Source organism: Palaemon carinicauda, chromosome 6, assembly GCF_036898095.1.
Source record: "Palaemon carinicauda isolate YSFRI2023 chromosome 6, ASM3689809v2, whole genome shotgun sequence".
Lineage (NCBI taxonomy): Eukaryota > Metazoa > Arthropoda > Malacostraca > Decapoda > Palaemonidae > Palaemon > Palaemon carinicauda.
In genome coordinates, this window is record NC_090730.1 from 151,083,919 (window position 1) to 151,108,702 (window position 24,784).

General features: G+C 38.5%; 1 protein-coding gene across 1 annotated transcript in view; it reads left to right on the forward strand.

Annotated features, from left to right (window-relative positions):
* LOC137642731 (uncharacterized) overlaps positions 1-24,784 on the forward strand; it is a 154,502-nt gene that overhangs the window by 97,512 nt on the left and 32,206 nt on the right. The window contains exons 10-13 of the mRNA XM_068375557.1: positions 4,661-4,727; positions 15,393-15,512; positions 19,668-19,840; positions 20,408-20,552. Of these exons, the coding sequence (XP_068231658.1) occupies positions 4,661-4,727; positions 15,393-15,512; positions 19,668-19,840; positions 20,408-20,552 (505 nt within the window). The remainder of the gene's footprint in view (positions 1-4,660; positions 4,728-15,392; positions 15,513-19,667; positions 19,841-20,407; positions 20,553-24,784) is intronic.

Below are 24,784 nucleotides of genomic sequence, written 5' to 3' on the forward strand. Positions count from 1 at the left end.
TAACGTTGCCTTCTGGTCTGCTGCTTATGCACCAGTGAAACCCTCACTGAGATAACCTAGCTTTTCTCGGACATGGTTCCTGTTGATGAGAAAGTGCTGTTCTCCCTCCTTCTGATATTCCCTTGAGGACTCTGTCATTTGGAGAGGAGCCTTAAGCTGCTTAGCCTCCTATGGACTTTAATTAAAGCATAACATGCTTCCAGGGATGGTAAATGGTTCCGCTTCAGTCGCTAACCCCGTCTGTTGCCACACCTGCTCCCATAGACCTTGGGCTTTGTTGCAAGACATGCAGTCCAAGCTTAGTCCTTGATAGAGGATTTTTTACGGAGAAGAACCTTCTTGCCAACGACCTTCCTACCGGTTGGTTGTACGCCCTGTTGACGCTGAGGTATCCTACTCACGTCCGCCAGTTGAGATGGTTCCTCCACCGGTGCGACCCAGTGTGGGTTGCCAGTCGCACGTTGACGTTAAGCTACTCTCGGAGGTGGTTGTGGACGTTCAGTGTGTCACTGGGAAGACGTTCAACAACCAGCAGAGGTGACGCAGTGCGGCAACCTCAGCAACCCGATAAGGGGTTGTCTGCACTACCCAGACAGTCTAGACAGTTTCGGGTTGTCGCTGTACTTCCTCGCATCCCCATGGTTGACAGTTCACAGACTGTGCAGCAGTACCATGATCTTGTGTCCGGCTCCGTCACGCATCCACCAGTGCGACCGGATTCAGCGAGTCAGACGTTGCCCACTCCGTTGCCGTTTCCTCATCAGTTTCGGATGAGGAACCCTCTGATGAGGACATGGCTGAACAAGACGATCAACCCCCAGCCCTGCTATCCATCCAGAAGATGCTGAAGAAGGAACACGGCCCTGTCAGGCTGTGGATGAGTCTGGTTAGGACACTGTCATCCGTGGTTCAATTGGTGTCACTTGGAAGACTACACCTCCGTCCTCTTCGGTTTCATCTAGCTCTTCACTGGAAAAGGACAAGACGCTAGAAGCGGTCTCGATCCCGGTTTCCGGAAGATAAGTCTGGTCTGACTTGATGAAAGGACTTTATCAACCTTTTATAGGGTCTTCCCCTGACTGTTCAGACTCCCAACCACGTTCTCTTCTCAGACGCATCGGACGTAGGCTGGGGTGCGACCTTAGGCGGTAGGGAATGCTCGGGATTATGGAACTCGAGTCAAAGGACAATGCATTTTACCTGCAAGAAGCTTCTGGCAGTACGTCTGACCTGGAAAAGCTTCAGGTCTCTCCTTCAAGGCAAAGTAGTGGAGGTGAACACGGACAACTCCCTGCTTTGATGTTCATCTCCTAGCAAGGAGGGACCTACTCTCTGACATGGTGCGAGTTCGCAAGTGACCTCCTCTCCTGTTCAGCAGGTCTAGACTTTTCACTAGTAACAAGTTTCTTCCAAGGCAACTTGAATGTCTTAGCAGATTGTCTCAGTAGGAAGGGACAATAATTCCAACATATTGGACCCTCCACAAAGATGTATGCAAGAGACTTTGGGTCACCTGGGGCCAGCCAACCATAGATCTCTTCGCAACCTCGATGTCCAAGAGGCTGTCAATACTTTGCTCACCTATCCCGGACCCAGCAGTGGTTCTTTTAGATGCCTTTCTACTAGATTAGTCTCATCTAGATCTATATGCATTCCCTCCGTTCTAGATTGTCAACAAGGTACTGCAGAAGTTCGCCTCTCACGATGGGACAAAGTTGACACTAGTTGCTTCCCTCTGGCCCGCGAGAGAATAACTTACCGAGGTACTTCGATGGCTAGTAGACGTTCCCAGAACTCTTCCCCTAAGGGTGGACCTGCTACGTCTGCCACGCGTAAGAAGGTACTCCAAGGCCTCCACGCTCTTCGTCTCACTGCCTTCAGAGTATCGAAAGACTCTCGAGGACTAGAGGTTTTTCGAAGGAGGCAACCAGAGCGATTGTTAGAGCAAGGAGAACATCCACCCTTAGAGCCTACCAATCGAAGTGGGAAATCTTCCGAAACTGGTGCAAGTCAGTATCCGTATCCTCGACCAGTACCTCTGTAACTCAATTAGCTGACTTCCTCTTATATCTGAGGAAAGAGCGATCTCTTTCAGCTCCCACTTTCAAGGGTTACAGAAGCATGTTGGCATCAGTCTTCCGTCACAGAGGCTTAGATCTTTCCAACAATAAAGATCTACAGGACCTCCTTAAGTCTTTTGAGACCACGAAGGAGCGTCGTTTGGTTACACCTGGTTGGAATTTAGACGTGGTTCTAAGATTCCTTATGTTAGACAGGTTCGAACCACTTCAATCAGCCTCCCTGAAAGATCTCACCTTTAAGACTTTTCCTGATATGCTTAACCACAGCTAATAGAGTCAGTGAGATTCATGCCTTCAGCAAGAACATCGGATTTTCATCCGAAACGGCTACATGTTCTACATCTTGGTTTTCTAGCCAAACACGAGCTGCCTTCTCGGCCTTGACCAATATCGTTCGATATTCCAAACTTATCGTATGGTTGGAAATGAACTAGAAAGAGTATTATGTCCTGTAAGAGCTCTTAAGTTCTATTTTAAAAACCTTTACGAGGCCCGTCTGAAGCTTTATGGTGTTCAGTTAAGAATTCATCTTTGCCTATGTCAGAGAATTCTTTATCCTATTATTTTCAGACTGTTAATACGAGAAGCTCATTCCCTTCTGAATGAGGAAGACCAAGCTTGGCTGAAGGTAAGGACACACGAAGTTAGAGCTGTCACAACTTCCGTGACCTTTAAACAAAATAGATCTCTGCAAAATATATTCGACGCAACCTTTTGGAAAAGCTAATCAGTGTTCGCGTCTTTTATCTTAAGAATGTCCAGTCTCTTTACGAGAACTGCTACACTCTGGGACCATTCGTAGCAACGAGTGCAGTAGTGGTGGGGGCTCCACCACTACAATTCCCTAATTCCAGAACCTTTTTAATCTTTCTCTTGAAATATTTTTGGGTTGTCCGGAAGGCTAAGAAGCCTTCCGCATCCTGGTTGATTTGGCGGGTGGTCAAATTCTTTCTTGAGAAGCGCCTAGATTAGAGGTTGTGATGAGGTCCTTTAGTATGGGTTGCAGCCCTTCATACTTCAGCACCTAGGAGTCGCTCAGCATCCTAAGAGGATCGCTAGGCTCAGTAAGGAAGACGTACTTAAAAAGGCAGAGTAATGGTTCAAGTCGACTTCCTTACCAGGTACTTATTTATTTTATGTTTGTTATTTTGAATAACTGCTAAAATGAAATACGGGATACTTAGCTTCTAATGTTAACATGTATGCTGGTCTCCACCCACCACCCTGGGTGTGAATCAGCTACATGATCATCGGGTAAGATTAATATTGAAAAATTTCATTTTCCTTAGTAAAATAAATTTTTGAATATACTTACCCGATGATCATGAATTTAAGGACCCTCCCTTCCTCCCCATAGAGAACCAGTGGACCGAGGAGAAAATTGAGTTCTTGTTGACAAGAAGTACTTGAGTACCTGCTCACAGATGGCGCTGTTGTGTACACCCCCACCTGTATAGCGATCGCTGGCGTATCCCGACCTTAGATTTCTGTCGGGCAACAGAGTTGACAGCTACATGATCATCGGGTAAGTATATTCAAAAATTTATTTTACTAAGGAAAATCAAATTTTTAGGTAGTAGGTTGGCCAGGGCACCAGCCACCCGTTGAGTTACTAATGCTAGAAGGTTATTAGGTCTTTTGACTGGCCAGACAGTACTACTTTGGTTCCTTCTCTTGGTTACGGTTTATTTTCCATTTGCCTACATATACACCGAATAGTCTGGCCTATTCTTTACATATTCTCTTCTGTCCTCATACACCTGACAACAATGAGATTACCGAACAGTTTTTCCCCGCTCAAGGGGTTAACTACTGCAATGTAATAGTTCAATGGCTACTTTCCTGTTGGTAAGGGTAGAAGAGACTCTTTAGTTATGGTAAGCAGCTCTTCTAGGAGAAGGACACTCCAAAATCAAACCATTGTTCTCTGGTCTTAGATAGTGCCATAGCCTCTGTACTATGGTCTTTTACTGTTTTGGGGTAGAGTTCTCTTGCTTGAGGGTACACTTGGGCACACTATTCGATCTTATTTCTCATCCTCTTTTTATATATATATATATATATATATATATATATATATATATATATATATATATATATATATATATATATATATGAAATACTCATTTTAATATTGTTAGTGTTCTTAAAATATTTTATATTGTTGATTACTTTTTTGTAGTTTCCTTATTTCTTTTCCTCACTGGGCTATTTTCCCTGTTGAAGCCCTCGGGTTTCTAGCATTCTGCTTTTCCAACTAAGGTTGTAACTTAAGAAGTAATAATAATAATAATGATAATAATAATAATAATAATAATAATAATATAATTAGTAATAATGATGATGATGATCTGGCAGCCTCAACCTTAGAATAATGAAGAGCTTACCTGTTGAAAGTATAAATTTTTAAAAATATATGTTTTGCTACAAATGAAAGCATATAAGTAAGAAAGTGCATAAACATATTCGATATTTAGTTTACTGTTTCAAATAGCTAACATTTTATTTTTAGCATAAAAAAAAGTTCCCTTTCTTGTCTCCTGTATCTTAATACTTTATTATGTTTTTACATTTTTCAGGAAGGAATGACGGTTGATGATACACCAGCTCCTGAGGAGAAGAAAGGCAAAAAGACTAGTGATAAAGGTGAGTTTTCATATCAAAATGTGATCTTGCAAATATTTATTGCATCTTCCGCTGTTTTTTTTAACAGCAGTGGGTCATTTCGTCGACAAGTAATATAAGAGGAGTTATATCTTCAATGGAAACCCCAATAGTTCTGTTGTGGTCACATTTGATTTTCTCAGGCACACTTTATCCTCTGTCTTTCAAACGAAAATAGTGACTGCTCGCAGTAGTACCATCATCTTATTGGTAGGTGCTAACAACTTTCATTATAAATCTAATTTGCCTATGTAATCTGTAAACATCAGATCTTATCTAAATTTGTTCAGGATTATACTGGGAATTCTCAAATGGTTTTTGATCATCAATGCTACAATTGCCCATTAGTATTCATTTTTAATTAGACCTCCATATCTAATAATTATACTTTACATTTTTTCCCTGCCTTTTTTTTTTTTTTTTTTTTTGAAAGTGCAACTGTAACACATGCTATGAACAGGTTTGATCTATGCTGGTGTATCTTTACACATTCATATTAATATGGTTGTTGAAAAGTATTTGTGCATAATTCAGGTGTTCCAAGTTTTTTATGCACTCCATGATTACTTTGTGTTCAGTATTATTTTGTTGAATCTTACCTCTAGATCACATTGCTTATATCTACGAAGCGTGAGTTTTCGACATTTAACAAAAGCAAAAATTCTTTTCATACCCTCTCCTCTGGGGATTGCCAGGGTAGGATCCTTAACACAGAGAAAAAGGCACGTGAATGGTTCCTCTGGAAGACGAGCCCCCAATGCCCTACCTTTGTATTTATTATTCATCTGTTCCTATATGAATACAAACCCTCATCCTTTAGTAGGGATAAGATTCTGGCAGCAGCTGGTAACGGCCAATAACAATCATCGAGGTTCTGGTAACTGCCACCCAGTATCGTTGGTGATCAGGGTCTGACACCACTCTGTGCTTCCGTTCAAATTATGCCCATTGTGTTGAACAGACCTTTTTCCGATACTCTTCAACTGATCTGAAGTTTTGTGCAGTTTTTTCATAATATTCTCTTTTTCTCATTGCAGTATGAGCGTGAAGGAAGTAAGTAAAGTGCAGACATGTCCAGGACTGCCTGATTGTCATAGTGGAACTTTTATGAATAAGATTGAGGTTGATTTTCACTTTGTGTCCGATGTGCAGAGGTTACCACTGCACTTTGGATTCACCTTGTGATGTATGCAGTGAGTGGGCAAAATTTCAGTAGAGCTAAAAGAAGAGAGCAAGCAGGATCGTTCTCCCTCGGTTTCCTCAGCGAGATCCTGACTTCCGACTACCGAAACTCGCCGCTCCGGCTCTTCTTCAGTTAACTCTTCGGAGGGTAAACAGAAGACCAGCATCCTTAGTTCTTTAGAGCAATTGTCCAAAGCTCAGACTACCTTCCTCTAGGGAAACAGGGAGGCTTACTCTTGAAGATGATTCAGATCTCCAGTTTTGTATATCCCAGCCGTTGAGCTTGCTTCGGCCAAAGCTCTCCAAATGTTGAATGAGATGCGCCATTGAAGTGCTCTATTGAGCTATCACCCTTGTTGCCTCCCATGAGTATTAATTCCTATGACAAATACTTTGTCTCTAAGTTCTCTGCTTACTCCTTTTTAGAGTGAGGGAAACAGTTTCTTTGATTATAGAACAGTTGAGTGTCCTGCTTTGGTTAAATAAACAAAAAACTCTTCTGTATCTCTCCAGGCTTCGGTCCCGAGAATCTTATCATAGGTCTCCCAGAGCCATGTAAGGTGAAAGAGCGTTATCAACAAAGAAAGCGTAAACTTCAGAGAAGTGAATCTTTGACTGTGAGTACAAAGCCTATAGGCTCATGTTACTGACCAGAGTGCAACTAAGAAACGTAACCCTCAGCCGAGAGAACAGGAACGTGTGCCATTTAGTTATGTCCGACTTCTTCCAAAGGAGCAGACACCTTGAAGAATACTCCATGCCAAGAAGAGGAGGCATTTCGTTGATACATCTTGAAATTTGATTTGAGAGGAAAACTAAGAACATAACAGCTCCATTGGATGAACAGCAAGTCCCTTTCCCTCCTTTTCCAATAGTTGTGATTGACAATAAGGGGTATCAAATCAAAAATTCATCAGAGTTGCTATTGGTTCCGATAAAAGACTACCCGTATAAGGATATGTCATATCCTAAAGTGGTAAAACGCCCTTTGGAGCTACAAATTGCTCCTCTATATGTCAAGAAAAGGTAGTAACAACCTGAGGATCCTAGACTGAAGCTTCCGAGGTATACGAGTGAGTATAGGCTTTCTCCGATAGAGATCGTGTATCGGAAAGGGTCAAATTCCACCCAGGAGACACCACCACCAAAATCGACCAAAGAACCATCACCATAGTCGTTTCAGGACCTTGAGTATCCAGATGGGATGGAATCTCATTCTGACAAATGTCGTGTAACCCCTTACCTCTCTCCTTTTTCCAGGGGAGAGAGAGTTGGGGGAGGACGGTCACTCACTTGCCAGCCATAGGAACCATTTAGGTGCCTTCTTCCCTGGGTTTGTGTCGTACCCTGATGATCATCAGAGGAGTGGATTTGGAAATTTTATTTTTTTAACAATAAATGCTCCGTCTTTATAGATATAACCAGTGTAACTTATAGATAAGTACAGAAGGCCCCCTAACTTGCAAACACAATAGGTTCTAAGAAACTGTTTGAGAGTTATTGTTATATTTTTTCGTAGGGTAGGCCTAACCTAACCCGCATGCCAATGATATCCAGCTATAAAAATCAACAAATAATGCCGTTTTAAATGAAATGAATATAAAGTAATTGCAAATGTTATTTTGCTTACTGTTTTGAATTACAGTTGGTCTCAAAATATACACGTTCAAATTGTGCAGTTTCCCTTTTATAAGGTTGCTGGTTCTCAAAAATAGGTTGTCTGTATTTGCAAAGCCGTTCAAAGTCTGTGTAGGTCTAGGTACAGTAATTGGTAATAAATGTAACACAATCATATTTACTTTTCATTTTATTGGCTTAATTTCATAATAAATTGCCTATTTGAGGAAAAATTACATAAGAATGAAATCCACTTTTATCTGTGAAATGAATGCTTTCCGTTTCAGGCAGCGTGTTTAGATAAAACATTATATACAGGGTGTCCACAAAGTCTGGGTACATTGGAGATTTCAACTTTAGGGTGTCCACAAAGTCTGGGTACATTGGAGATTTCAACTTTAGGGTGTCCACAAAGTCTGGGTACATTGGAGATTTCAACTTTAGGGTGTCCACAAAGTCTGGGTACATTGGAGATTTCAACTTCAGGGTGTCCACAAAGTCTGGGTACATTGGAGATTTCAACTTTAGGGTGTCCACAAAGTCTGGGTACATTGGAGATTTCAACTTCAGGGTGTCCACAAAGTCTGGGTACATTGGAGATTTCAACTTCAGGGTGTCCACAAAGTCTGGGTACATTGGAGATTTCAACTCCAGGGTGTCCACAAAATCTGGGTACATTGGAGATTTCAACTTCAGGGTATCCACAAAGTCTGGGTACATTGGAGATTTCAACTTTAGGGTGTCCACAAAGTCTGGGTACATTGGAGATTTCAACTTTAGGGTGTCCACAAAGTCTGGGTACATTGGAGATTTCAACTTCAGGGTGTCCACAAAGTCTGGGTACATTGGAGATTTCAACTTTAGGGTGTCCACAAAGTCTGGGTACATTGGAGATTTCAACTTCAGGGTGTCCACAAAGTCTGGGTACATTGGAGATTTCAACTTCAGGGTGTCCACAAAGTCTGTGTACATTGGAGATTTCAACTTGAGGGTGTCCACAAAGTCTGGGTACATTGGAGATTTCAACTTTAGGGTGTCCACAAAGTCTGGGTACATTGGAGATTTCACTCCTTATTCAAGTTATTTTTCCTGTCCATATCGAGCGAGTGATGGCTCTGTCTAAAGAATAACGATTCGAGTTAGTAGTCATAAGTGTACCCAGACTTTGTGGACGCCCTGAAGTTGAAATCTCCAATGTACCCAGACTTTGTGGACACCCTGTAAAATTACATTCATTTCATATATTTCAAAGTTTTAAGGAAAAAGTAATTAAAACAATAATAGCAATAGGATACAGCAAAAGGTAGCCCATACACTGATGGCTTAATAATTCACCAGTCTTTTTGTAACAGATATGACCTAAATTCATTAAAATTTGCCCTAATTTTAGGTGGTTTTATATGCAGAGATATACAATATTTTCACCCATTCTGGGTGTATTTTAAACATTATCAAGTTATAAAAAGTTGGAAACTTTTTCAATGTTTTACTTATTCATAACAATTAAAAAAAATAAGAGGTAAAAAGTGAATATCAAAAAAGGTTGGAAGTGGCATATGATATGGTGAAAGTGAGAGAAACTGGTAATCTAGAGCAGTAGTGGAAGTTGATGTAAAGGAAAATTTTATTGGGATTGCAAGTGATGTGTGTGGCTAGAGGATTGTATGAGGTAGCATAAGGAAGGGTAGTGAATGGTGGAATGAAGGAATGAAGAGGAAATTGGAAGAGAAAAAGAGGGTATTTGAAGACTCGCTGCAGAATAATAGTGTAGAAAATTATGAAAGATATAGAGAAAAATGTGGAAGTAAATCGTAAGGTAGCTGAGGCAAAGAGAGCAGCTGACTGGAGGTGGGTCAAGGATCTGGTCATTTGTATGAAGAGAATGATAAGTTTTGGAAAGAAGTGAGGAGAGTAAGGAAGGGTGGTTCAAGAATTCGAGAGACAGTGAAAGATGAAAATGCATGATTGTTGAAAGGAGAGGAGGCAAGGAAAATGTGGGCTGAATATTTTGAAAGGTGACTGAATGTTAAGGAGGCAGATATAATTGTTGTTGCAGTTGTTGAGGGACCATTGATGGAGAGGAGAATGAGAGAGAGATTACAAGAGAGGAAGTGAAGAGAACACTAGATGAAACAAGAACAGGAAAAACACCTGGTGTAGATGGTGTGAGAGCTGAGATGTTCGAGATAGGGGTTCAACTGTACTTGAATGATTGGTGAGATTGTTTAATATATATTTTATGCCGTCAATGGTACCAGTGACTGGTGTGTGCGTGTATTATTCCGCTATACAAAGGTAAGGGAGATGTGCATGAGTGTTGTAATTCAAAGGGTATTAGTTTGTTGAGTGTGGTTGGAAAAATGTGTGGTAGTGTTAGTTAATAGGATTAACAATAAAAGAGAGGATGCAATCTTGGAAGTACAAGGTGTTTTTAGAAGAGGTAAATGATATATTAATCAGATTTTTACAGTTAGGCAGATATGCGAGAAATATTTAGCAAAAGGCAAGGAGGTGTATGTTGCGTTTATGGATCTGGAGAAAGCGTATTATAAAGTTGATAGGGAAGCGATGTGGAATGTGATAAGGTTATATGGAATTGGTGGAAGGTTATTGCAAGCAGGGAAGAGTTTCTACATAGGCTGTAAAATGTGTGTTAGAATAGGAAATAAGGTGAGTAATTGGTTTCCAGTGATAGTAGGGCTGAGACAGGGTTGTGTGATGTCACTATGGTTGTTCAATTTGTTTGTTGATGGAGTGGTGAGAGAGGTGAATGCTCAAGTGCTTGGTCAAGGATTGAAACTGATAGACGAGAGTGATCATGTGTGGTAGTTAAGCCAATTGTTGTTTGCTGATGATACTGAATTGGTTGCGGACTCGAAGAAGAACTGGGGTTGATTAGTGACAGTGTTTGGAAGGGTGGGGGAGAGAAGGAAGTTAAGAGTTAAGGGGGGTTAGAGTAAGGTTATGAAATGCGTGAGAAGGGAGGGTGGTGCTAGGTTGAATGTCATGTTAAATGTAGAGTTACACGAGGAAGTAGATCGGTTTAAGTACAGTACTTGGGTTTTGTTGTTGCTGCAAATGATTGAGAGTAAGCAGATGTACCTCAGAGAGTGAATGAGGGATGTAAAGTGTTGGGGGCAGTGAAGGGAGTGGTAAAGAATAGAAGAATGAATGTAAAGAGAGTTCTGTATGAGAAAGTGATTGTACCAACTGTGATGTATGGATCGGAGTTGTGGGGGAATGAAAGTGACGGAGAGACAGAAATTTAATGTGTTCGAGATGAAGTATCTGAGGAGAATGGCTGCTGTATCTTGAGTAGATAGGGTTAGGACAAAGTAGTGATTGTGTGAACGGGTGTAACAAATGAGTTAGTAGCTAGAGTGGATATGAATGTGTTGAGGTGGTTTGGCCATGTAGAGAGAATGGAAAATGGTCATTTGCTGATGAAGGTGATGAATGCAAGAGTTATTGGAAGAAGTAAAAGAGGAAGGTCAAGGTTTGGGTGGATGGATGGAGTGAAGAAAGCTGTGGTAGGAAGATAGTTGTGAGAGAGGCAAAAGAGAGTGCTAGAAATAAGAATGAATGGCGAGTGATTGTGATGCAGTTCCGGTAGGCCCTGCTGCTTTCTCTGGTTGCCTTATTGACCGTGGTGGTAGCAGCAGTAGGAGATTCAGCATATGAAGCTTCATTTGTAGTGGATAACACGGGAGGGTGGGCTGTGACACCCCACCAGTACCAACCAAACTCGTCTGACTCCCTCGTCAGGCTGGGAGGAGTGGAGAGAAGAAAAGTCCCCATTTGTTCTTTTTCATTTTATGTCGGCTAATCCCCCTAAGTTGGGGGAAGTGCCTTGGTAAATAGATAAAGAGATATGGAAAGTATAAAAGATTTGACAGGTTGTTACCATTTGCCTTGGCCCTAATGGAATTATTCCTGTCATGTGTATAGAAATCTGCAATTTTCATTTCAGCAAGGTCATGAATCGATGAAATTCTTGCATAATTGGGGAGCCTACTGTGTATAATGGTTTTTAGTATTTTACTGTATTATCTTAAATTATAGAAACATACTGTACACAAACAAGTGGCCATATGCACCAAGTATTATTCACCTTTTATTGATAATGGAATCAGCTGACTTAAAAGGAAGTCATTATTTGTTGTATCCCATCTATCATGATATCGCAGTGATGATTACCATATGTTGCCAATGAAACATTTGTACTTGTTTCATATCTGTTTGTCTTGCCTTTTTATAATATTGGCATCATATCATATATTCATAATTTCCTCCATATAAATCTATACGCTTTGTGTGAGAGTGCATGTGTGTGTGTGATGGGTTTCTCTCTTGTGGTGATGATAGAGGATGAAGGGAGAGGAGAGTTTCTGTTGGGGTACGAACATCTGAGATATACAACTTCAGTTGGAGTGTGTTTGTATCTCCGGATGTTGGTAAGTTGGGGACCATCTGTTTCAAAATAATAAATTTTATTACTAAAATTCTTTTCATAAAAGATTAAGTTGCTCGTAATTACCTTGGATTTTGTTGTGTCAAGTATGGGTTCAAACTTTATTTACTTTAGTCTTTTATATTGGATATGTTACTATATTTACTCTATATTTGTTTTTTTATTGTGTATTTCTTATTGTGAATTCACAATCATAAAATGTCCTGATGCTTTGGACTGGTTGGAGGACCATTTACACTACTGATCTTGCTCCTCTAGCTTCTGATAGATACCTCAAGGAAGCTTCTCAAGTAGCCACATTTCCTGATGTTCTTTTGGTTAGATACCATCAAGCAAGGTCTCAGAGGCTTGGTCTTTTTACAAGATGCTGTTGTAGTCATTACTGATTCTGCTGAGCCCTGACAACCAAATTATATCTGGGACGAAGGAGCAGATTCTACAACTGATGCATGGAGAGGGTTTTTTGATTTGGTAGACTTCTCTCTCTCTCTGGGAATTTAACCTCATCCTGTATCAATATCATCAGAAAATATGTTAATTCCAATTATTTGGCAATACAGAGTCCCTTACTCAATTCATAGAACTACAAGATCTCTCGCTCACACACCCACACTTGCACCGCACCCACACACCTAATATATATTTGTTAGTCAGTTGCAAAATATAACATGCATGGCTTGGCTGCTTTGTCTTCCAAGCAAACTGGCTTGGCTTGTCACTCTTTCTATTCACTCAATGGTCTGAAATCTATGTTATGAACTATTTGCAATAATGGTGACATGAATATTGCAATAGGGTACTACTTGCATAAATGGAATACAGAATTCCCAGTCATAATTTTATGTCAAGTAGTGAAATAAATGTAATGTTATTATTTATTACTGTAATTATTTATATAATTGAGATTACTATTGTTATTATCTATATTACAAGTCATACCCAAAATGTGCAAAACTGATATTAATCATTGCAATACTGTAATGCATTTAGGTCAACCAATTACTGAAAGTTTACCACTAAAATTAGCTAATATTACATTGAACTACCAGGTTTTTATCATGTAAGTACAGTAGAGTATGTCTTTTTGTAATGCTATTTAATATATTGATTTTTTAAGACCTTTTTCATGATTTTTATTCTGTACAAATAGCTGTGCACATTCTACAAAGGAGTTGGGGAGTGAATCAGCTGATGTCTACCAAATGTAAGCAATGACTCATCACAAACCTTTCTTCCTCACTTCATTGAAGAACACAAGTAATAGAATAGATACACCGTAGCTGGTGATTACTATATCTACACATATGGTGTTCTTTCATACATTGTTTCACTTCTTATTAATTGCTTGAGTGTTATAATACATTTCTTGTACTGTTTGATCAGGTATTGATTAGGCTGTTGTGAGAAAGTTCTCTCAAGTTATTTTGTGTGTTAGGTTTGATTAGCATAATTTTGTGTGTTTCGTTTCTAATATACACATGAAAGATAGATCATTCGTATTTCTTTTAGATCCAACGCATTAGTATTAACTTTAGTTGTACATTTTCATAGGCTAGACATTGTTGAACCACATTTTTTGAGTTACATATCCTAGGCTAGTCTAGGATAACCTAGTTTAGCCTAGAACACGGACTTATTTGTACAGTATTTACCTAGTCTGCAGCTCCATTGGACCTGTTAGGCCTCTTTCACATACCACCACCATTTGTTTCCACCGATTCAAATGTAACTGTTTCGACAGTTCTGCTCCATCACGTTTGGCCGTGCTGCCAAATTTGTGGTGGCAAAGCAAGATATTTTTCTACATAACCATGCTGAAAAATGGTCATGCCACTAAAAAAATGTTGGTGGTCATGTGAAAGAGGCCTTATTGTGGACATGTAAAAGATCATTGTACATTGCTAGATGATTTACCTTCATAAGTGAGACCTCCCATGTTCTTTGAAGTCTTATTAAAGTACCTTATAAACTTCAAGTTTTTCCTGAATCTGACAATGAAGATTATTCCTTTGGGTCTTTAAGTTGTCAGGAATTGAGCAATCTGCATGCCTTCTCGGATAGTGTTGGGTATTTTTCACTCTACACCAACATTTGTTTTTACCGGTTCTAATATAATAATTTAGACATGGCTGCATCACCACATTTGGTAGTGCAGCCAAATTTGTGGTGGTGAGGCAAGGCGTTTTCCAGCGGCCAAGATGAAAAAATTTTGGTGGTGTCGTGTGAAAGAGGCCTTAAACTTATTGCAGGTCATCTATGGTTCTGTCTTTTGTTGTGAACTTTTTGCAAAAATGCAAACAGACAGTCATCAAGACTGTGCTACTGCTCCCTTTGCCTTTCCATCTCTGTATTTTACCATAGACAGTATTAAGGAATTTTTTTGCTTTTCCCTGCTATACACTTTCAAATAGTTCGGGACAAGTCATCATAGAAGCTACAACTCCTGGCAATTTCCTCTCTAGTCTGCACAGTCTAACAGGGGAAGTAGATTTTTTAGAAGTGAGTATTTGGGTAAGGAAAGTCACCCTTTATGCAAATACTCACATATCAGAATGCAAAGGTACTCTCAAAATTAGAGCCCTCTGTGCTTTCATAGGTTTTAAAAGGAACATGAAATTAAGCTATCTTGAATGAGATCCTTGCTGATGCTATTTTCCATATGCTCACTTTTATCTCTTTTTGGTTATGGTGGTTCAATTTCTACCTGTCATGGGAAAAACAATAACATCTGTCATCATCATCAAGTTGATTTATTCCTTTATCTGTTTTTCATCAATTCTAAGAACATAGACTTCCAATTTCAGGTGCATCTACATGTCACTTGAGTAAGTAGGTAATGTCTGCCTTTGACATCTTTGCAAGGAGAAGTATTTAATTTTATTCTTGTGGGGTTCCGCTACCCAAAGTAACCCACTACATCACTCAAGCCATAATGTCTGACTCATTTAGTCCCTTAGAGCTCTCCTGGACCCCAAGTACCCTCTGAAGAAATCTTTGTCCCCAATTTCTTGAATCTTTTAAATTATTATTTGAGAACAATACAAGTAATGAAATGTAATGAAAGAAATTGGGTTTTTACCTGCAAACCTATCAATCATATGATATGGAGTACGCACATCCCCTGCTTCAATTCTTGTGGCCGTTTTGCTTCCTGGTTACATGGATTTTGAGGAAACCAGATAGTACTTATTGATGGATTCATTGTGATAATGAATGAGAGGTTTTGCTTTTTTGTGAAGAAAACTGAAAATTGCATGTCTAGTGACATTTGAGATTGTGAATGAAAAGAATTTCTTTTGTGTTTTATGATTGTAATGATTGAGAGTACAGTGATTGAATGAACTCTTCCACATAAGATTTTATTTAATTTTTTTCAGTGAAGCGCGAGTCAAATGCAGATATCTTGAATGATAACAAAGGCATTACCGATAAACTGAGAAGCTTCATCAAGAGGAGACCCCAAAGAGAAATTTTGGAAAAGAAGGGTATATATAAAGGTAAGTTTTTACCAGCACATTTTAGAGTTTTATTATTCTTAGGCATTAAACAACGAGTCAACTAATACTTTTGTCATTGTTACTAAATGTCCACTTGAATTATTCATTGAATATACAGATTTATTTGGAAAAATTTATATTGGATCTGGCATTAAGTGCATTCCTTTTTGATACTTTCTCTAACCTATATCCTACATTAATTTTCACTATAGGATAAAAAACGTTATACAGGGGGTCCTCGGGTTACGACGCTGATCCGTTCTTAAGACGCGGTGTAACCCGAATTTCCGTGTAAGTCGGAACACCATAAATATACGTACTGTACTGTACTGTAAAGTATTACTGTATACTGTACTATAATAAAATGTATCAAATGACATAAAAACAATATTAGAAAAAGAGAAAACAATTCCTTACCACATGAATTAAAGTAAATATCAATAAAAAAAGAAAACAATTCCTTACCACATGAATTAAAGTAAATATCAATAAAAAAAAAGAAAACAATTCCTTACCACATGAATTAAAGTAAATATCATTAAAAAAAGAAAACAATCCTTACCACATGAATTAAAGTAAATATCAATAAAAAAAAAAGAAAACAATTCCTTACCACATGAATTAAAGTAAATATCAATAAAAAAAGAAAACAATTCCTTACCACATGAATTAAAGTAAATATCAATAAAAAAAAAAAAAAACAATTCCTTACCACATGAATTAAAGTAAATATCAATAAAAAAAAAAAAAAAACAATTCCTTACCTTATTCCTATGGTTGGCTTGCACACTGGAAGGGATGTTGCAAGGGACGGAGAGACTGGTTTATTGTGGAGAGGAAGGTGCAGAAGATGCTGGAGAAACTGGGGCAGGTGAATCAGGATTCTCTGGAAGTGAGACAGAAGATGCTGGAGAAGCTGGGGCAGGCGAGTCTGGAGGTGAAGAGCCTACAAGAGGTGGTGGAGAAGCTGGAGAAGCAGAGGCAGCTGAGGTTGATGGCAGAGGCTCTGTAGCAATAGAGGCAGCTGAGGTTGATGGTAGAGGCTCTGTTGCAGGCAAATCTGGAGTAGTAGAGGCAGCTGATGTAGAGGGTGCAGTTCTCTCTACTTTCTTAAAATACCGCTCCAGGTTAGACTGGACAGGGAGGATCCTCTTCTCATCCAAAATCTCCTTATAACACTGCAGTAAGTCCATGACACCTCTGGAAACCCTGGTGAACCTGTCCATGTTGGGATCTTGAGCCTCGAAAGTTGCCAATGCTTGTTGTATCTCGGCAAAACCTTTTGACAAGCCCTGCCTTGTGAAAGCCTTAGGGTCTGGGGTGGGGGCTTGTTCCTCTTCCTCTATGATCTGCTTCTCCAGTTGTATCAAGTCCCCAGCAGATAACTCCTCTCCATGAGATTCTAGCAGCTCCGTAACATCATCAACCTCCATCTCCAAATCGGTTTCCTTACTCAGGGCAACAATGTTCTTGATAACATGGTCAACTGTGTCCTCAAACCCATGAAAATCATTAACAAATTGAGGACATAGCTTCCTCCAAACAGCATTTCCCCCAAGAAGCAAAGTTAGCCTCTCCTTGCCTGCTTTATGACCGGGTGCTGACTTCTCCTCCTTTGCTATGTACGTGCGGTTAGGCATGCGCTTCCAGAATAAACCTGTCTCATCCGCATTGAACACCTGATAAGCAGAATAACCCCCCTCCCTAATTATCTCAGCCAACGCTTTAGGAAATTCACTTGCTGCTTTCTCATCCCCACTAGCAGCTTCACCTTGCACTTTAAGATTATGGTAATTGGCCCGAGCCTTAAATCGCATAAACCAACCCCTACTAGCCGAAAACTCTTCACTTTCACTTTCTCCCCCCCTTTCTTTTTTCAACGCTTCAAACAACCTTTTAGCCTTCTCTTGAATAACCATTAAGCTCACTGGAATACGCCGTTGATTTTGATCTTCCAACCAAAGCACTAATAACCTTTCCATTTCGATAATTAAACCACTACGCTGTTTCGTTATCACTGTTGCTTTCATTGGAGCAGATCCTTTTACGTGTTCAACAATGCGCTCCTTATCTTTAAGGATAGTAGCCACGGTCGAACGGCTAAGGCCAAGCGATCGGCCAATGTTCGTTGGCGTTTCACCGTTTTTAGACCGCTTAATAATGTCTAATTTCACTTCCATGGTGATGGCCTTCCTTTTCTTCGATGCACTACCATCAGAAGAATCTGCCTTGCGCTTTGGAGCCATAATGAAGGGCAAAAAGTTCAAAAAAACGATCAAACACGTGAGAGAAAGAACAGGCAATCACAACCAAAAATGGCGTATGAGTGGAACTGAGCGACGCCGTCTTCCTCACCCACAACCACCGCAAAGCGTATTCATCCACCGCGCGCTAGAAACTAGTTCGCAATTGTTTACGTCGCTTACGACGCTAACGGTGTAAGACGGAACGACGCTTAATATTATTTTTATATTTTTATGGGGCGCGTTCGTAACGGCGAAACCGCGTAAGTCGGGACCGTCGTAACCCGAGGACCTACTGTATATGATATTGATACAATCAATGTTTTTGTTAAAAAAACATTTTTTGTATTCAAACTTGTTAATCATAAGTTTCATTTATCATCTGTGAGATTATTAGAGATAATTCTAAAAATAATTGAAACAAACTTTCCCAACTACCCAGAAAATATTTAGAAAATTTTTTGCTCCCGTGGACTGTTCATGACTACATGTACACTACAGATCTCATGACTACATGTACACTACAGATCTCTCTGCCAACTTCCGAGAGACAGACCCAGTAAACAGAATTTATCAGCTAGGGGAAAATTGGATTGTGCAAGATAAAAGCAGTAATGCCAATTGTTAAATTGAATAATGCAAAATAAAATTTTAACAAAACTTAGAACTGACCATTACAAAAATATCAAGATCATGTTTTGAATCGTAACGGTAAATATTTAAAGATTTATATAGCTTTTTAAACCAATTTGATGTAATTGGGAGCCAGTACAATCCAGGAAAATATCATTTTAGCAACTTTGTACTTTACATAGGTTTCTAAGTGAATGCATGTCCTGTCAGAATATCTCTGTTTATTAGTATTTGGCTGCTTTTTAGACTAGTCGTCATATCAGTAGTAGGAAAAGCATTTCTCTGGTTAACTAGAAATATAATTGTATTACATGAAATTAGAAGAGTAATGGAATAATGTTTTTAAGACAATTAGAGGACTATTGAGTCTATATGAGTGGTCTGACAATCGGCAAAACTAATTTTTAAGATATACAGCCTTTCTTAGGTGTCTATTGTTATGGAGGCTATGATGTGGATCTGCCTGCATTTTGTAACATAAAATAATTATTAAGTATCTTGGATTTTAACACATTAACGCATAAATAAGTATTGCTTAGGAATAACTTTTCACACCATCAATCGGCACAATTCACAATTGTTTAAACTATTGGATTAACAGTTATGAGCTAGATTATTCATATTAATTAAAGCTAAACACTATTAAACACACTTCTCAAGTACTATTAATACACTCCAAGAAATGAAGCACATCACTATATTGTAAAAACAATTAGAGTTAAGCTGAAACAATGGAAAGTTTCAAAGCAAGTATTAAAAAGTATATCAAATAGAACATCTCAAACTGCAAAATATTAACCTAACCAGTGAAGAAGTTAAGTTCACATTATGGAAAGCATGGGTCTTAAAGCCGTACAGTATACAAGAAAAGTGACAAGACCTCCACCCATATCTCAAGACGGTAACAGATTGTTAAACAAATTGGGTCTTACAAAGGTAATCCACCTATTGATGGGTGGTCTTCATAATTAAGGGCTTCTATGACCACTTGACCAATCATGATGTTGAACCCTGACAGGCGCATCTTTAGTGAGATTACTTTCTTCTGCCTGACAGACCAAAGACCAGTGATTCTGGGAACATTTAAGACAGGATTAATGGTGGTTTTATGCAGTAAATGGAGTTTATTTTATATCTTTTTATTCAGGTTGAAAATCAGAAGTAAGAAGTAATTCTTCCTATAATAATGATTCTAGGTATATTACAAAAACTTGCCATATATGCTAGTCTTATTTGGGCTAATTCTTCAACTTCAAAATGATTTTATATACATTTCCAGAGGCTGTATTTGGGAGCACCCTCGCTGAGCTGGCATCTCAAGATAAAACAGGAACGCCACTTTTTGTCTTAAAGTGTATTAATAACATTGAAAAGTCAGAGGAAAACCTTCGCACTGATGGTTTATACAGGATATCGGGTAATGCAGCTCAAATCCAGAAAATTCGTTATGAGGTAAGAATGTTGTTACTTAATCATTATTTCTATGAACCTCCAATGATGTTCATATTGCTTATTCTCTAGAAGCCCAGTTAAATCGACACTTAACCGTAAATTTTTATAAATTTAAAATTTTCCTAATATCTTGCCCTTCGCTAAAACCAATCCCATTACCTTTTCATTAGATTTTCCTTTTATTTGCTTTTATTAGTTTTATGAGCCATTACAAGTTTGAAATTTGGATAGTTAATTATCCTTCAAAAGTAATGTCACCAAGCTTTGGGAATAGGTGTGGTTACTCATGTTTTGATAAGTAGGAAAGAGTTGAACTTGATCTTTTTTTAATTATCTTTATTTTTTCAGTAATTTCTTTCTTATTGAAATGTTTCAGTGTGGTGCATAGATTATTTGTGTATCAGTATAAAATAATGTATTCGCAATAGTAATATATTATTTGAGTGTTTTTGTAATTCAGAATTTAGCAATGTTAACATGAACAATGAAATTTTTAAGAAATGTCATTGAAACGTATACAGTACAGTATTATATTTTTTTTCTGAGTTTACTCAATCTTTTTTTCAGATTGCACAGAGAAACTACACAGTGTTAAGTAAGGAAAAGGATGTTCACAACCTTTCTGGGTCGTTGAAGCTATTTTTCCGGGAATTAAAGGAGCCACTTATTCCATTTGCAAACTACGATGATTTCATTCAAGCAACCGATTTTGGTAAATACACTCTTGTCTTGTAAAAGTATAGTTTTGTGTAAATTCTCATAGAACCGGAGACTATCTGTTTTAAAGATTTTTATTGTTAATTGTTAGAAATGAATATTTGAGAAAAGAAAATATGGAGTTTAAAGTAATACTTAATTGCCTGTTACTTTCTGTGTGTTTTTCCTCATTTTAGACTCGGGCATGTCTCATACACTGAGTTTTTACAACTTTTTTTTTTCAAACAAACCCATTACTCATTTATTTATCCCATATCTTGTGTGTGTTTCATCCTAGACTCATTTTCAAATAGCTGGTTGGCAAAAGTGTACATGCAAGCTGCCAGTTGTTCAGTTTCAGACAGATGGAACAGTCTCACTTTTTCATGTAGTTGATGTGGCTACTATTTCAACAGGCCTGGGAAGATTAAACTCATTTTATGAATGGTAGGTTGGTAGGAAAAATAGTTTTTTGCTTACAGACTCAGTTTCATCACCAGCCCAAAATTCTTGTTTACCCAAACCACAGTTTACGATAGTCCTAAATTGTTGAAGAGACCCATTTAAATGAAGGACCCTGTTGAGGTTGAGACCTCAAGGACTTAAAATTATCAAGAATCTAATTGCACTGATAGAAAGGGGAGTTTTAGCGGTCAAAATCCTTTTATCATAAAAGGTTTTAGTTGGAAGTCAAGTCCTAGAGATATTGTAACTAAAATATAACAATTATATTATTCGCTCAAATAGAAACTGAATATGACATTTTTTTTTCTCCAAGCCCTCTTCTCTGAATTGGTGGGTAAGGTTTGTTGCCCATTGCCTCCTTCCAAGCTGTCTCGTGGCTTGGTCATTGGTCAGGTGCAGTGACATACTTACAGTACTTTGCCAAGTCAATCTTCCTGGCACCAATCAGCCACCAGTGGGATAACTGGCTTTTGAGGAGGGATTTCTTGGTCTCCCAATTCTCAAAACAAGTTAGTTTACAGGTAGCTCTGTCACTTTGGAACTTGGTGTGGGCAATCACATGCTGGCATTAATGGGGATGTAGAGGACTGCTTCACAGGACTCCTTGTTCCAGCTTGCTTTTAGGGGACTTGACCCTTCTGAGGGGAGCTGTGGTCAAACACTCGGGTTTGGCCATGCCTGCAGGATTGTTTTAGGAAGGCCTTTAGTGCTTTTCCTAAACCTTAATCACGACTACTCACAACTTATTCCTGGAAAGAGTTGATGCTTGTACAGCCCTTTCAATTTGTCCTATCTGGTCCCTCCAGGTGGTAGAAGATGGGAGTAGAGGGTTGCCTATCATGTCTTAGGAAACCTGGCAGAGACACGACGATGATCCTTGGGTAGTGAGTGTACTTCTGGACCATCACTTACTACCTTTTCAGCCCTTCAGTCACCCTCTTAACTCACTTTCTGATAGTTTTCATTCGGTCCTCCATCGTTGAGAACCATGCATTGCTGACAGAAGTAGAAGGGATGTTGGAGAAGAACTTTAATCCTAATTAAAGAAAAAATATTTAGTAATCTTACCTAGTTGGGTAGAACATTTGGCATACAAGGCCTTATTTTAGGTGGCGAAAGAAGACAAGGTACTGACTGAAGGTGGAGGAGAAAATGGATGGTGATTATGGAGACATGTTTGTCAGTAAAGGGAGACAGAGGCAAAGATGAAACTGTACTACTAATAATACTGAATGTTGATGGAACAGGGTCAGAATGAAGTTTATATACTCTCATGAAGAATCAATCAAATTATGCCTACCTAGTATTTTTTTCCTTCTCATTGTAGATGATATTGTGAATACTGAACTGTATCATGAACAGCTGCTGCAATCTTTGTGTAGCATTAGACATTGAGGTCTTTTATTAGTTAAAACCTGGCCAAACCCTCCTCAATTAGAGTAAACCCATTTGCCATTTACTGTTTTAAATCCCTTAAGTTCTTCAACCACTTCTTTGTGCATTTCTTGTCCTTCTTTCTTTGAGCTTCCAGTTACAGTAGATATTCATTTGTTAGCTCCTCATGATGGATATCAAGCAGTTCAACAAAGTAAGTTTCTTTTTTATCTGGTACCAGCTTCTTGCTTAGGGAAAAAAGTTGGTGAAAACAATTCTTGTTTTATTTCACCGCCACTTTTTGCTATGAACACACTTTCTTCTATACCCCAGTCATACTGGCAGTTGTAACTTACCGTCATGCTAAATTGATATTCTTTATAGCCTTTAGGTGCTTTAATCTTTCCAAAACTTCCACAAGGTTATTTCTCCATAGTTAGTCGTCTTCACTGCCTACTGAAAGGTATGACATGGATAACGTTTCTTGGTCTTAACTATTTTTCCATGGTTCAGAGTCGGGATAAGAGACGTAGTGTTTAAGGGTAGAAAACAACCAAATGTTTGGGTGAAAGTCATTCATGAAAGGGGAAGGGGTGTCCCTTGAGTATTGTCCAGCAGCAAAAGAATGTTAAATTGGATGGCCTTGTCAGGTAATGGTTTCAATACCTCCATGATAAAATGATGGAAGAACCAGTCTTGAAAATTGGACATTTCAACCCAGGCAATGGGGTTATGTTTCCATACAACAGAAAGTGTCCTTGGCTGTATTTTTAAGTGCTCTTGGATTCTCTGCACAGCAGCAAAGGTTTCAGCTTCAAATTTTGGGAATCATTGCAACCAAGTAGCAGAGTTAGTGCTACTTGTTAATGGAAAATCAAAATACCCATATCCATCCATAACATTGCCTTATATTGATTATTGGCACCCAACAAGGAGATAGCCACTTCCTGGCAAACCCCTAATCATCAATGACAAAACTCACTGAAACATACAAAGATACCCTTGGAAAGGTGTTACTGATAAAAAAGTAACTGAGAAGCATGAATTATATTATTTATTATTAATGTTATTACGACTACTGCTAGCCTACCTACAACCCCAATGGGAGAAGTAGAATGCTATAAGCACAAGGGCTCCAACATGGAAAGAAGCCTAGTTTGGAAAGAAAATAGAGAACTAACTAATTATCTGTAAGTGAGAAATAAAAAAAAAAAACATAGAATGTATTAAGATTAACAAAAATGTTAGATACTGTTGATGTCATATATAAACCATGAAAGGAGACATATCAACGTATTCAACTGATATGCATTTGCAGAAAGTTTGAGTTTTTGGAGTTCAACCGATTGGACTACCAAATCAGTAAGATCATCATCATTCCAGTCTGTTCTTTGCTAGATTAAAACTTAGAATACTGTGTAGTATTGAGCCTTGTGATGGAGAAGACGTAACTGTTAGTATAACTGCATACCTAGTACTAAGTACTGGATGGTACAGTCTGGGCAGATGTGAATCCAGAGAATAGTCAGAATTATGAAAAATCTTATGCAACATGCATGAAGAACCACTGAATGATTGTACCAGAGGTTAATATCAAGATCAGTAATAAGAAAGTTGACAAACAACAAGTTTTTGTCTAAAATAAAAATGAGTCGGCAGTTGAAGACCAGACAGGAAAACAATATTCAGAACATGGTAGAATGAACAACAAATATTTCCTCAGTATAGACTGATCACCAAAAATCTTGGAAAAGTTCCTCAATAAACCATTTTTTGTGTGCAATTAAAAAAGAAACAGACCAGATGTGTTTCTTAAAAGTAAATATCACCTAGAATTTAAATGATTTGTTTATAGTTAAAGAGGTAATATCAAAGAAAAGATTTGACATTTGAGAAACCCCAGCTCTTGACCAAGTTACAATCATACTTTTGAGTTTGGTAGGGTTCAACTTAATCCAGAGAATGAATTGTATTAGCTATAGATATCTGAAAGCTCAACAAGTCTTTTTGACAAGTGAGGTTGTTGCCAGCCAGCAAACAGAATATATTTTCCCTGATATTATTTGAGAGTGACAAGGATGAAGCCAACACAACTTTTTGGGGTGAAATACAAGAGTGATTGGTTTTTGTTGAAATAATCTTGTGTGGTGTTCTTGTATGATTGTTGACAGATTCAATGATCTACATGTTTAATGTCAAATAGTTTCTGTACTCTATAACTATAAGTGACTAGGTTGTGTGTCTCCTATTTTTACGTAGAATAAGTAAGGTGTTAATATTTACTCTAAATTTGCTGGTAAAAAAATGTAGTCTTCTGTAGGCTGTATTTCCTCTCGGTAATCCCGGAAAAAGTAATTTACGTCAATTTGAAGGTAAAGGGACTTTAAAAGACCAATTAAGGAAGATAGT